At 44.0% G+C, this 14,279-nt stretch overlaps 2 protein-coding genes across 4 annotated transcripts in view; both read left to right on the top strand.

Moving 5' to 3' along the window:
* Positions 1–1,789: 1,789 nt before the first annotated feature.
* On the top strand, positions 1,790–2,528 carry LOC308397537 (histone H1-like; the record flags this gene model as incomplete). The annotated part of the gene is made up of 1 exon (XM_080883490.1): positions 1,790–2,528. A coding segment is annotated over one exon (537 nt), but the record flags the coding sequence as incomplete, so codon positions are not given.
* Positions 2,529–10,602: 8,074 nt separating this feature from the next.
* Positions 10,603–14,279, top strand: part of ppp4r4 (protein phosphatase 4, regulatory subunit 4) — a 30,006-nt gene continuing 26,329 nt past the window's right edge. For all 3 annotated transcript variants that reach the window (XM_080883471.1, XM_080883470.1, XM_080883472.1), the window contains exon 1: positions 10,603–11,513. In XM_080883471.1, coding sequence (XP_080739597.1) covers positions 11,406–11,513 — 108 coding nt within the window. In that variant the 5' untranslated portion in view covers positions 10,603–11,405. The remainder of the gene's footprint in view (positions 11,514–14,279) is intronic.

The raw sequence follows: 14,279 nt of genomic DNA, 5'->3' as shown, positions 1-14,279 counted from the left end.
CCCAGTGCTTCCTGCAGAAGTTCTCTGATGACTCTGCAATAGTCGGCCTCATCACTGATGGGGACGACAAGGAGTACAGAGGTCTGACCCAAGACTTTGTGGACTGGTGCCAGCTGAACTACCTCCAGATCAACGCCAGTAAAACCAAGGAACTGGTGGTAGACTTCCGCAGGCACAAGCATTCTCCACTGCAACCACTGAACATCCAAGGTATGGACATTGAGGCTGTGGACAGCTACAGGTACCTTGGTGTTCATCTGAACAATAGACTGGACTGGACTCATAACTCAGACGCCCTCTACAGGAAAGGGCAGAGCAGGCTGTACCTGCTGCGGAGACTCAGGTCGTTTGGAGTGGAGGGCCCACTCCTGAAGACCTTCTATGACTCTGTTGTGGCTTCTGCTATCTTTTATGGTGTGGTCTGCTGGGGCGGCAGCATCTCTGCTGGGGACAGGAAGAGACTGAACAGGGTGATCCGAAGGGCCAGCTCTGTTCTAGGATGCCCTCTGGACCCAGTGGAGGTGGTGAGTGACAGGAGAACGGCGGCTAAGCTGTCATCCCTGTTGGACAACATCTCCCACCCCATGCAGCAGACTGTGACAGCACTGAGCAGCTCCTTCAGTGGGAGACTGCGGCACCCACGGTGTGGGACGGAGAGATTTCGCAGGTCTTTCCTCCCCACTGCTGTCAGACTCCATAATAAAGACTTTAACTGATCAAGCACACACATCCATACATATGCAATAATACTAAGTGCAATAATCCTTTCTGTCATCGTTGTATTTTTACTCAGTTGTATATAGTATTTGTATTTGTATTCTATTTTTATCTTATTGTATATTTATTTTATTGTATTCTACTGTATATAGTATTTTATTCTATTCTGTACAGTTGTGTACTGTATTTATTCTTATTGTATTCTAATTTTTGCCTCATAACTTTTGCACTGTCCACTTCCTGCTGTGACAAAACAAATTTCCCACGTGTGGGACTAATAAAGGTTATCTTATCTTATCTTATTTGTTTTGTTGGGTTAAAAATAATTGAATAAACTGGTGATTATATTTATGGATCACCATGGTATCATCAGCCATGTGATTTATTTATGCAGATGAAAAAGAGGAAGAATTTATATTGTAGATGAAAAATAAATCATAGGGAAAAGGTTTTGTGTTGATCAGCCAAAAACAACCACGATTTTATTTTTTGCTTTTAAGAAAGGATTGTTCACAAAAACAGAGAGAGAGATGTGTGTTGATTAAGCAGTGATGATAATAATGAACATGTCTTAGTTTGTCACTTTCAGGTGAAAAGCAGACCTGAATCAATTTTCCACATGCAGCAGTCGGAAGAAAGTTATACTTTAACATCATTGGAAACATGCAGGCCAAGTTTCTGGCTAACTTATTTACAGTGCCATGTGTTTCTCAACCTCACAAGCGAGCTCACTCCTCCCTGAAGATAAGGAATGCAGCTCCAAAGCAATAACATGATAAAGAGACAGCAGCAAGTCCTGAGCACAAAAAGTCCCAGCAAAGCAGCAGCAATGTGGATAAACAGCAGCAGCAGAAGAAAGCAAACCCATCTTCCTGTCTGATTGGATGAATTCCACGGAGGGGCGAGCAAGATGGCGGTGGCAGCATGTTGAAATGCTCAGAAAGGACTGAGTGACTCGGGCAAGCCACATGCGGCTAGCATGCTGGCTAGCGACATGAAAGAAATGGACCCTTCATGATGCGTTCAACGTGCCAGTGCTGTGGTGGGAAAGGCTCCATCATAAACACGCCCTGCGCCCTGTGCAGAGGTTCAGGCCAAGAAGAAGAAGACGATGACTTCCAAGCCCAAGAAGGTCGGCCTCAGCGTGGGCGAGCTGATTGTGAAAGCCGTGGCCGCTTCCAAGGAGCGCAACGGCCTGTCCATGGCCGCTCTCAAGAAGGCTCTGGCTGCCGGAGGCTACGATGTGGACAAGAACAAGGCCCGTGTCAAGACCGCCATCAAGAGCCTGGTGGCAAAGGGCACTCTGGTGCAGACCAAGGGCACCGGGGCCTCCGGATCCTTCAAGATGAACAAGGCTACTGAGAGCAAAGCCAAGAAGCCCGCCGCGGCCAAAGCCAAGAAACCGGCAGCAGCTGCTAAGAAGTCGCCCAAGAAGGCAGCGGCAGCACTTCAGCCACTAGCACAAAGTCAACCGCATCAGAGGAGGGACAGGACAAAGCTGAAGGAGAAACTGCCTGCTATTGGACTATTGAAGTGGCAGAGGACAATAGTGAGAGTGGTGAGAACACAAATTTTGTTATTAAATGTGGGAAATCAAAATTTGGGTTAGCAAACCTGGGGAAAACAAAACTGACTGCTTAAGTTGGAAAATTGTGAAGGAGTCTGAAACACTGCGAAAATAGAAATATATACAGAATCACAACACACAAGCAGAACATGCATTAACCCTACTAACACAAACACAAGAGAGCTTATGAAGATTAGACAACATCTTAAGCGTGAGTCTGTTTATCATCTTGTCCAAGTCACCCCGTGTGATGCAAAGACCAGTGGACTCACAGCACATTAGTTAAGAAATGATTAAATAATAGCAGAGAAGTGTGTAGGAAAGGCAGCTGTAAGAACATGCTCTGCTGGATATGCAGCTCCACAGACATGCATTAGACCTGCCTAATAACACAAACACCCATGCAATGAAAATTAGCTTGTTATCTTTCATCAGTGTTAAAATAGTGTCAATTTAGCAGACACTTGTTATCAAATGCTGAATTTATCCAATGCAAAAAATTGACTCTCTAGGTTGCAGGACAACAGTTTAACTTTTGTGGGGAAAAAAGATCCTGGTTTGACCAACCAGAGATCAGACAATAAATTTATTTGTTGATATAGTAAATTGGGAGAAGCTTCCTGCTTGATTGAGCAGCACAAGTAATTTACTGTATGAGGGAAATTGTCTTTTGTGATACTATTTTGAACATGCATTTCTGTTGCCCTGTCAACTTAGTGGGTTAATAGCCGATATGCAAATTATTTGATTGGTTTTTAGATTAATGAAAGGTGACTGAATTCTAGCACGAGTGAATGGGATGTGTTGGAGTTTGTTAGAGTGGAGACTCTAAAACACTGAGTTTCCTGTTTTGATGTGCGAGTGAATCCTGTATTTAGATACACAACTCTGAATACGTCAGAACAAACGTCTTTTGTGAAGTGCATGACAGCATGTCACATGTTTTATGATGAAGGGAAAAAGGAAAAATTGAATAAAATAGATCTGTGGCTTAAATGAGTGAAGAGCACAGACCTGGTGATTAAACTCATAGCTAATATGACATTAGGGTTATGTTGTGTGTTGTGCAGTTGATGGTTGGTTTGGAGTGAATCTAGCTGATAATTCTTCTCCTGTTGTGAAGTTGATGAGGAGTTTGTGTCATGACTTAACAAGGCCTTTTTATTTTGATACTTTCACAGTGCACTGAAAGTTTGGTTTGATAATCTCTGTTATTTTTTATTTTTCATTTTTGAACAAGCACTGATTTTTGCTTGTGAATTTCTTTTCTTTGAGCAGATCTGCAAGTCGGGAATTAAAAGCGTTACACGTCGTCAAGAAAATTGTTGCAAGTGAGTTTCTCTACATTTAAAATGGGCTCAGGAGAAAGCCACTTATTTGGGACAATTAGGAAATGAGAGTCCCCCCCAAAAAGGATTCAATATTTGCATGAGTAACCCACATTTTTGTTGTACATGTACAATGACAATATAGGGCTATTCTATTCTATTTCTGAAGTTTAACCATTTGGTGTGTGTTCTTTGGCTTCACAGATAGGTAGAGTTGGGTGTGATCTGCATAGCAGCGAAAATGTATGCTATGCCTTCTGATGATACTGCCTAAGGGAAGCATAATGTAAACAGAATTGGTCCTAGCACCCTGTGGAACTCTGTGGAAGAGGACTCTCCATTTACATGAACAAATTAGAGTCTATTAGATAGATATGATACAAATCACTGCATTGCAGCACCTGTAATACCTACATCATGCTCTAATCGCTCTAATAGGATATTATGGTCGACAGTATCGAACACTGCATTGAGGTCTAGCAGGACAAGCACAGAGATGAGTCCATTGTCAGAGGCCATAAGAAGGTCATTTGGAACCTTCACTAAAGCTGTTTCTGTACTGTGATGGGCTCTGAAACTCTTCGAATAAGCCATTCCTTTGCAGATGACCTGTTAGCTGTTTGACAACTGCTCGTTCAAGAATTTTTGGAATGAAAGGAAGGTTAGAGATTGGCCTTACTTAAAGGGTCAAATGATGCCTTTTAAAGTAATGGTTTATTTACTACCGGCTTGAAGGCCTGTGGTACATAGGAAATTATAAGAGAGAGGTTGATCATATTCAAGACTGAATCATTAACTAATGGTATTACTTCTTTTAGCAGTCTGTTCTACAAGACTTCCTTCGGTTATGACCTGCTCTCAGTAACAAGGTCTACAGATGTCTTTAATTTCTTAGCAAGTTTAGTCAAATGTTTTAATGTAAGCATCCTGTCCTATTATCACACGTGAAGCTGAAGCATCACTGACCTCCACATGACCTCTCCTGAAGAGTCTGTCTTGTGGTTTAGAGGTCAGATCTCACATTGACTGATCACTGGGTGAATGTGGTGAAAAACCATTGACCAGGCATGTCATCTCTGACCTCACTTATTGGTTCGCAGGGTTTGTTTTTTTTCTTTAAGTAAAAAGTGACCATATTTAAGTAAGAATGTTAAGCTGGTAGGGATTCCTGAAAACTGATTGGATAAACATACTCACCTAAGAGGCCTAGTATTTACATAAGGGCTGAGTTATTTTTTTTAAAAAGAGCTCTGCCACCTTGAGTACCATCATCAGTCAATACGATCATTCCTGGAATCCTGGCTGACAAACTGCAACAAAGACTCCACTTCCTTAGGACGCTGAGGAAAAACCATCTGGATAAGAACCTAATGGTAGCTTTTTACCACAGCACCACAGAGAGTGTCCTCACCTACTGAATCACAGTTTCGTATGTTAATTGCTTGGTAGCGAACAAGAAGAACCTGCAGAGAGTCATTAAGACAGCACAAAAGATCATCAGTTGTCCCTTACCCTCTCTAGAGGACATAGCCAGCACTTGGTGTTTCAGGAGAGCTATAAAGGAATGTTTATCTCGTCTTGTAACAAGTTAACTATTTTAACTACATGTGCATGGACCTGTACAAAGGGTCCATGTACAGGAAACAAAAATCTGGATTTCCCAGAAGGTTATGATCATGTCACCCTTACAGTAAATTAATAAAGAAGCCTAACATTGTGTTGCATATCAGCACATTTTTCCATCATGAATGAACAGTGTGGACATAAAAACATAAGCAGGTGAATGAAGCTGAAAATCTGAAGAAGAAACATTTGAAGTCAGATGTCATGTTACAGACATAAAACTGGAGGGTTTGCCCAACCGTAGCTCAAGGTTCGAGCAGAAGGTTTTTTGTTTTTTTAAATGTGAAACAAAAATGCCCTCCAGATCAAGATCAGCCAGACCCTGCAGGAACTGGAAATCCTTCTACCCTTTCCAATCTTAGAAGAGGTTTACAAGTTTGTGGACAAGGCTCAGCAGGCCCAACACTGTAAAGGAAAAGAAAGACAACGCAGGAAATTTCACACCTTGCTTTCAAAAACACACACTCCTCAGTCTGAACCTACACAACCCAGAGAAGAAAACACACCTGAAGTCAGTCAGGAGAAATGGGTTAAGAACTTTTCAGACAGGATTCTCACTGAACCTGAAAAGAGAGTATTAGCCAAAGGACTCAATTTTGCCATTTCTCCACAACAGTTGCCCATATTGGACCTCATCACAGCCACAGAATCTGCCATACGGATTAACAAATTATCACAGACAGAAGCAGAGCAAATCAGGATGAAAGTCTCAGCCACGCTCTCCAGTCCCTCCATCCAACCTCACAATACAGGAAAAGAAGGTCGTCGCTTCCCTGAGCAAAGACCACAACATCACTGTTTTACCAGCTGATAAGGGAAGATGCACCGTGGTCCTAAACACTACAGATTACCATACAAAGATCACTACTCTCCTCAGTGACAACAATACCTACGAAGCCCTAAAGCGAGACCCCACAAGCAGCTACAAAAAGAAAGTTATAGCTTGCCTTCAAGACTTTGAAAAGGACAAAATTATTGACCGCCTTACATATCACCGCCTTTACCCAGGGGATGCCATACCCTGCATCTATGGACTTCCTAAAATCCACAAGGAAGCTGTCCCACTCAGACCCATAGTCAGTAGCATAAACTCAGCCACTTATAACATTGCTAAACACCTTGCTACCATCCTTGCTCCTCTCGTGGGGAACACCCCACACCACATCAAGAACTCCACCGACTTCACCGACAAGGTCCAGAAACTTACCCTGGATCCAGATGAAACCATGGTGTCCTTTGATGTAGTCTCTCTCTTCACTTGCATACCCACCACGGAGGCCGTGGAGACTGTCAGAAAACGACTACAAGAAGACAGCTCCTTGGAGGACAGGACCAACTTCACACCCGATCAGATCTGCACACTGTTAGACCTCTGCCTCACCACTACATATTTCAAGTACAACGAAGGGGCTCCCCCGTGTCACCTATTGTAGCCAACCTTTACATGGAGGAAGTGGAAAGGAAGGCTCTTGGCTCTTTCAAAGGAAGAGTACCCAGCCACTGGTACAGATATGTGGATGACACCTGGGTCAAAATCAAGACACAAGAAGTGGAATCCTTCACTGCGCACATTAACGCTGTGGATAAAAACATCAAGTTCACCAGGGAAGACACAAAGGACAACTGTTTGCCTTTCCTGGACTGCGCTGTGCACATTGAAGAGAACGGCAAACTCAACATCGAAGTTTACCGGAAACCCACACACACGGACCAGTACCTCCTCTTTGACTCCCATCACCCTTTGGAACACAAACTTGGAGTAATTAGGACCCTACACCACCAGGCAGAACATGTTCCCTCTAAGCCTGAAGGAAAAAAGAAGGAACACACACATGTAAAGGAAGCACTCAAAACGTGCGGCTATCCTAAATGGGCGTTCTTAAAGTCAGCAAAGAGGCACAGAAAAGAAGACCAGACACCAGCGAGGGAGGATAAGAAGGACAGACGCAACAACATTGTCATCCCCTATGTAGCCGGTGTATCAGAGAAACTCAGGAGAGTTTTCTCCAAGCATGACATCCCGGTGCATTTCAGACCCAGCAACACGCTCAGACAGAAACTGGTTCACCCGAAAGACAAAACGCCAAAACACAAACTTAACAATGTGGTGTATGCTGTACAGTGCAGCGAGGAATGCTCAGACCTCTACATTGGAGAGACCCAACAGCCACTTCACAAGCGCATGGCACAACACAGAAGAGCCACCTCCACAGGACAAGACTCAGCAGTCCATCTGCATCTTAAGGATAAAGGACACTCTTTCGAGGATGCCAATGTTCACATTTTGGACAGAGAGGACAGATGGTTTGAAAGAGGAGTGAAAGAAGCCATCTATGTCCACTGTGAGCGACCATCTTTGAACAGAGGCGGGGGTTTACGACACCAACTCTCTGCCATCTATAATCCAGTTTTGAGATCCCTTCCCAGACGCCTTAACGCCCACTCACATCCTGGGCCATCTGATCTCAGGAATTCGCATGATAAGGTGGGGCCAGGTTTCACAATGAACACACCCGAAACTCTGGCTGATTGGGACCCACACCCAGTTTCACACCTTGGCTCAGGCGATTAGAGGATCATCAGGGGGTCCTTTTGTCCCTCTGTGGGGGGTTACTCCCACTAGGTTTATATCTGGGACTCTCCACCATTTGACCTTAGAACTGAAGAAGCTTCTCGGATGAGAGGTGAAACGTCTTCAAGCAACTTAAAGAAGTCCAGACGCTTTTCTTTGCAAGCTCCTTTGACTACGATGACCTGGATGACTGAGAACCTTCACAGACAAAAATGACAAATCAACCAAAACACAAAGTAAAGCTTTATTGGTGATTAACATCACATTTAACGGCTGAATCAGGTAAGAGGCGTTGTTAGAGGCTTAATGAGAAGCAGAAAGCAGTAGGTGTCCTGACCTCTGACCAGGATCCTAATGCACTGCAGCTGTCCATAATAAGCAGCTTCACGAAGAGCGATCCAGCCTTTATCATTTGGCTCCATAAGGCTGCTTAACCGCCTCTGGACCAATTCCATCAGAGCCTCTGCATCCCCATTCATGATGATGGACTGTAATGGACTGACCTCTCTGAGGAAACACACAAACCTTCAGAACCACAGACTTGGAGCCAGAGTCAGATCCAACACAGAGCCGCTGCACTGGAATAACACAGAGTTAAAACCACCATAACAGAACCAACAGATAGTCAGAACAAACACAGAACATGAGTAGAACGACAGAGTCACAAGCACAGAGCAAGTCAGAAACAACCCCACCCCCCACCCACCCACCCAACACACACACCCTGCAACCATCTCCAGACTGTCTGACACTCACTCTGAAACGTCTATTGATCTCTTGCTGCTTTCTGATGTTTGTGGATGTTTCCATCCTCTGAGCTCTATTTCATTGCAAACTGACTCACCTCTTGTAGACCTTGTAGAGCATGTCCACAGCATGTCTTTTATCCTGTCTTCCTTCTCTCACCCCAACCGGTCGCAGGAGATGGCCGCCCCTCCCTGAGCCTGGTTCTGCCGGAGGTTTCTTCCTGTTAAAAGGGAGTTTTTCCTTCCCACTGTGCTTGCTCATAGGGGGTCATATGATTGTTGGGTTTTTCTCTGTATCTATGAAGCGCCTTGAGGCGACTTATGTTGTGATTTGGCGCTATATAAATAAAATTGAATCGAATTGAATTGAATTGAATTGAATTGAATTGAATTGCTGTGACAGGGCTGTGGGAGGGTTTATACAATTTTGGATGTGGGGGGCAGGTTCAGGTGCAGGAACTGTCTGCACCCCTTTGGGTTAGGGTTTGTTTGGATGATGATGATGATGAAGCCTGTTTATCAGACAAGCTTCTCTCAACAGCGATCTGCAGCAGCTCCTCGTCTGCCAGGTGACTGTAGATACTGTAGTCATCCAGGTTCTGCTCAGAGACTGCCATGTCAGACAGGGGAACAGGAAACGGTTTGCTCTCTGTGTTTCTCGTTAATGCCAGCAGCGTGTGAACAGCAGCGGGTCATCCAAGATGATGGCGTTTTGGCCTCAGCTGCTGCTGAATGATGTCAAGACTGCGGGTCAGCGGTGTTTGTTTCCTCCAAGCTGAAGACAAAAATTCAAACACTGCGAGAGCTGCTGTCAGCAATATCTTCTGTCCTGCACCCGAAAAACAGCCTTCACCAACAACACAGATGGAAACAGGATCGATGCACATAACCAGACTCACAACAGCCCAGACAACTACTAACTGATTTGTGTATCAATCGTTTAAACCCGGTCAGTCAACAGCAGCCTGATAAAATTTCAAAGACTCAACTACTAACCCATCTCACACATTTAAATTCAATGATTTCAAACACACAAATGTAACCTAAATTAATTCAAAATCAGAATCATTAAAGAAAAAAATTGGTAAACACAGAACTGAGTGTTTGATTACAATCAAATTGGATGATAAAAACAAAACAACATTCAAGTGGATTCAAGTGTGGTTGGAAGTTCCACAAATTCAAACATATAAAAATAAAATAAAACAAACTGTTGACTGGGTACTACCTGTGAAACCATCCAATCAGGAAGCAGCACTCTCTGGTGTGCAGCAGAAGGTTCTGGTTCAGAGTCTGAGGGTCTGATCAACTCTGAGCTTTCATGAGCCGGACTGTCAGCCAACTCTGACACTGAGACTGCAGCTGAAGGTCAGCCCCTGTTCTTCTTCTCCTCCTCCTCCTTCTCCTCCTGTCTGTCTGGTCTCACCTGTCCCCATCTTTTTGCATTATGTGTTTTTTGTCTCGGTATGATAGTGTAACTTAAGTGGCTTACCTGCCTGCTCTGTCCCAACTACATGTCATTCAGAAACTCCAGGCATCTAACAAAGGGCCAACAGGGCTAACCTGTGATTACCTGCTCTAAAATGATGATTGAACACAGGAAACAATCTCAGAGCTTAACAGGTGAGGCATTCATCACATAAACTGTGAGCTTCATGTTCACGTGGAAAAAAAAACATTTCAGAAAAAAAAGAAGAAAACCCTGAATGCAGGAAGTGACCCTGACCCTGCAAAATAAAACAAATTAATGCGGATTTTAAGCACGTGACGTGGATAGTTTTATTTGATGATTATTGAACTTTCAGGTGCGTTTACAGGTGATGGGACAGCTCAGAATGAGAGCGGGTTCTAGATCGAAGACACGTTCTGGACTTTATGAATGAGCACGGACAGTCGTTTCCATGGAGACGGATCAGCTGCTGCACTGCGCCTCCAGCTTAACGCCCTGCAGCTCATCTCTCGGTCCCGGTTCAGGTCGGGCTTGCATCCTCATGACTCCGTTTAGGTTCGCTCAGCCCGCTCTGCTGCTCACGGGTCACTCACGGTGATGAAGCCTCCTCCTCTTCGTCCTTTGGTGTGAAAATCAGTCTGATACCGTCTGTGAACTTTGACGCTGTCCGGTACCGGTCTGCGTATGACAGACCAGCCCTGAACGTAGAGTGGGCGATTCGGTTCGGTTGTGCACTGTCGAGGATGACGGACTCAAAGGAGCACGGAGGAGCGCAGCCGCAGTTCTGCGTGACGCTCCCACCGCAGCCCTGAGGAGCTGAAGCAGGTGGAGAAGATCTGGACTTTGTCAGAATATTTGGAGATATGCGACGAACCGGAGAGGAGGTCCATCTGATTCATCCCGCGCCCGGTTTGTGCGGTTTCCTGCATTCAGTCTTTGGATTTACTCCGAATAAATTCCGTGTGCGGACTTTTGGACTGAGTGTGGTGTGAATGAAGAGTCCTCGGGGAATAAAAGAGTTAACTGGAGCTTTTTACACGCAGTCTGGCTGGCTTCTCTGCGCTGCACTGGATCTGCTTGGAAACGTGTGACACATCCCGGTAACGGTGTGACAGTTTGGGATGTTACGGGGGATTTTTCTGGAGGAATCGCAGTTCTGTGAGCGCCGAACCGCAGATCGTGCCGTGAGTGTGTGGACGGGTTTTGTTTGGGATCTCTGATAGCTGCATCGTGTGCAAATGAGCGCGTTCGTGAGACTTTGTCAGACTTTTGAACGGAGTCTGGAGTGACGTTCAGCTCGAGCCGGGATCTCCTTGGAAACGGTTAGTGACAGCCCCGCAACCCCCGCCCCCTCAACAGGGATGGTCGGAGCTGATACGACTGCCCCCCCTCTAACAGCCAGATGTTACCCGGCAGGATGGCCCTGAGCCCGGCCGGCGTGCTGTGCGGCCCGCTGGAGGAGCTGCAGGAACTCGCCTTCATCGAGAGGCCGATCCGCAGGAGCCTGAAGGTGGGTGTGTGTGTGTGAGAGAGAGAAACGTAAAGTAATGAGGAGGAGGGTGAGTTAGTGGGAGGAAGATCAGCAGCTTCAGTGGAGGAAGCAGAAGGGAGACCCGCAGCATGACGCAGTTTGTCCGCCTGTCTGTCTGCAGAGAGACAGACAGGTCTGAGGTGCATCGAGAAAAACGGCCAATAACTGATCGATTAACCAGTAATCATGAGAAACAGAGTGAAGCTGTCTCTGATCTAATTTAAGACAGTCGCTATTCATGACTGATCAGTAACTGAAAAGATAAACGCGCTGCCTGATTCTTACACCTGTAGCTGTGTGGGCGGGGTTTCACCATGATGACATTGAGAGAGGAGGCGGAGCTTGGGTGTTCTTACGGGAGAAAGCTGATGTGATGACGACAAACACACTTGCACTGTGTGCATGTGTATGTGTTGTTATGGTTGACAGTGGTCAGTCAGACTTCAGGTGAGCCTCTCCGTGTCCTCTTACGACCTTCCTGCACGTGTGAATGCTCAGGACAGTTCCTCATTGACAGACGTGACCCGGAAGTATCTGTGTTGCGCCCATAACAAGAGCTGTTCCATTTTTCCAAACACTAAGGAAAGGAGCTTCAGTGCTTCCTTTATTGCTTCCTTTAGCAGAGGAGACACTGGAACATCCTTTAGGAAAGGGAGCAGAAAACGCCAAATCTTAATTCATAGCATCTGATCATTCATGAAAACAGGCAACATATTAAACAAAGTGAAGCAGATCATGAGAACATTCATCATAACTGCATTTTCCATTTCAGGGTCAGAATATTTTATTAATCCCTAGGGAAATGATGTGCTTTCATCCATAACCCGTTGATATATTTATAGTTTTTATAGCTGTTAAACTCACAGCTGATATCTGAACATCACACAGCTGGAATAAAACTACTTCCTGTTGAGTTGTTGCTGCATGAATGCAGAACGCTGTATGAGCTCAAGATTATGATCTATACCAAGGGTGGGGAAACTCCAGGCCTCAAGGGCTGGTGTGCTGTAGGTTTTAGATGTGTCCTTGATCCAACACAGTCGATTAAATGGCTAATAACCCCCTCAACATGTCTTGAAGAGGCCTTGTAATGAACTAATCATTTCATTCAGGTGTGCTGACCCAGGGTGAGATCTAAAACCTGCAGGTTCACCGGCCTTTCAGGCCTGGAGTTCCTCACCCTGATCTATATGAACAGATCAAAGTGTGTGTAAGGTTTTGTATAATCAGTGATCATTAGTAATCATTAGTAATGTCCTTTGTTGTATTACAGGCTTTAGGAGTCATGTTTACTTCAGGTCAGGTGGGAACAGTGATGATGGAGACAAGCAAATAAATAAATACCATATACACAAGATAACTGCCAGAGGGCAGAAGCTTAAACACCTGGTGTCCTGTGTTTGTGCAGTCCTGCAAGATGTTGCGTGCCTTTTTGAGACAGCGGATGCTACAGAGGTCCTTCAGTGATTTTCTAGGCCATGTTAGCGACCCTTTTAAATCAGAATACTTTAATAATCCGTAAGGAAATTGTGTGGGTTACAGTTGATCCAAGACAATAACAATAACAGACAGTAAATAATACTACATAATCCAAAGTTTACATAATATAAGAAATAGCTCTAATATTTACAAATAGCTCAATTATAAATATGCCTTAATGCCTTCTTGTGTGCCATGCTGCGGCTCAAGAACTACACAGAGATGCAATACATCACCACACCCTCAAAGGCTAGTGATAAACCAGCTATCATCATGAGATTTGTAAACAGGAAACACAAGAATGCACTGCTGAAGCAGGGGAGGAAACTAAAAGGATCGAATGTCTACATGAATGACCATCTAACAAAATCCAACGCTGACATGGCGAAGAAAGCACGACACTTAAAGAAACTGGGAAAAATTCAGAATACCTGGACTACAAACTGTAAAATATTTATTAAGCTTAACGGCACACCGGAGGAAGCTAAAGTGTTGGTCATCAAATGCATGCAGGATCTGGAAAACATTAACAAGTAATATAACTACAAAGACAAGGAGCTGGGCTAACAATCTACAGTCATCCAAGCAGGTAATAGAAGACAACAACGAGCTAAAAGCGTAACACATTTAAGGATGGAACAATCAAGTAACTCATTATCTGGGATCTATACATTGTTATCACAAAGGATTGCTAATCAGGAGATAAATTCACCAGCAAACAAGGAATACAAAACACATTTCACAGAGCAGGACATTGATCCAGAACTGAACTTTTTTAACATCAAAAATACCTGCTATTATCATAATGATGATCAATTCAACAAAACTGTCAAGGTGGACGGTAAAATATCTATAATTCACTTTAACAGTAGAAGTTTATATGCAAATTTTCATAAAATAAGAGAATATTTAAGCAAATTTACACATCCATTCAGTGTGATTGCAGTATCTGAGACATGGATTAATAAAGAGAAAGGTGGGGACTTTGTAATAGATGGATATGAATTAAATCTTATAAATAGAAAGAATAAGAATGGCGGTGGTGTGGCCTTGTTTGTGGACAAAAATTTAAAATACAAGATGGTAGAAAAAATGTCGATGGCGGTAGATAATATATTAGAGTGTGTAACAATAGAAATTAGTATGGGAAAAGAGAAAAATGTCATTGTAAGCTGTATATATAGAACACCAGGTTCAAATACTGAAATTTTTAAGGAGTGGGTAGATAAAATATTCACTAGGACAAACCAAAAAGTCATCTTCATT

Source organism: Rhamphochromis sp. 'chilingali', assembly GCF_963969265.1.
Source record: "Rhamphochromis sp. 'chilingali' genome assembly, chromosome: 5".
Lineage (NCBI taxonomy): Eukaryota > Metazoa > Chordata > Actinopteri > Cichliformes > Cichlidae > Rhamphochromis > Rhamphochromis sp. 'chilingali'.
Note: the sequence above shows the minus strand (reverse complement) of the source record. Positions and strands in the feature narration are given on the sequence as shown.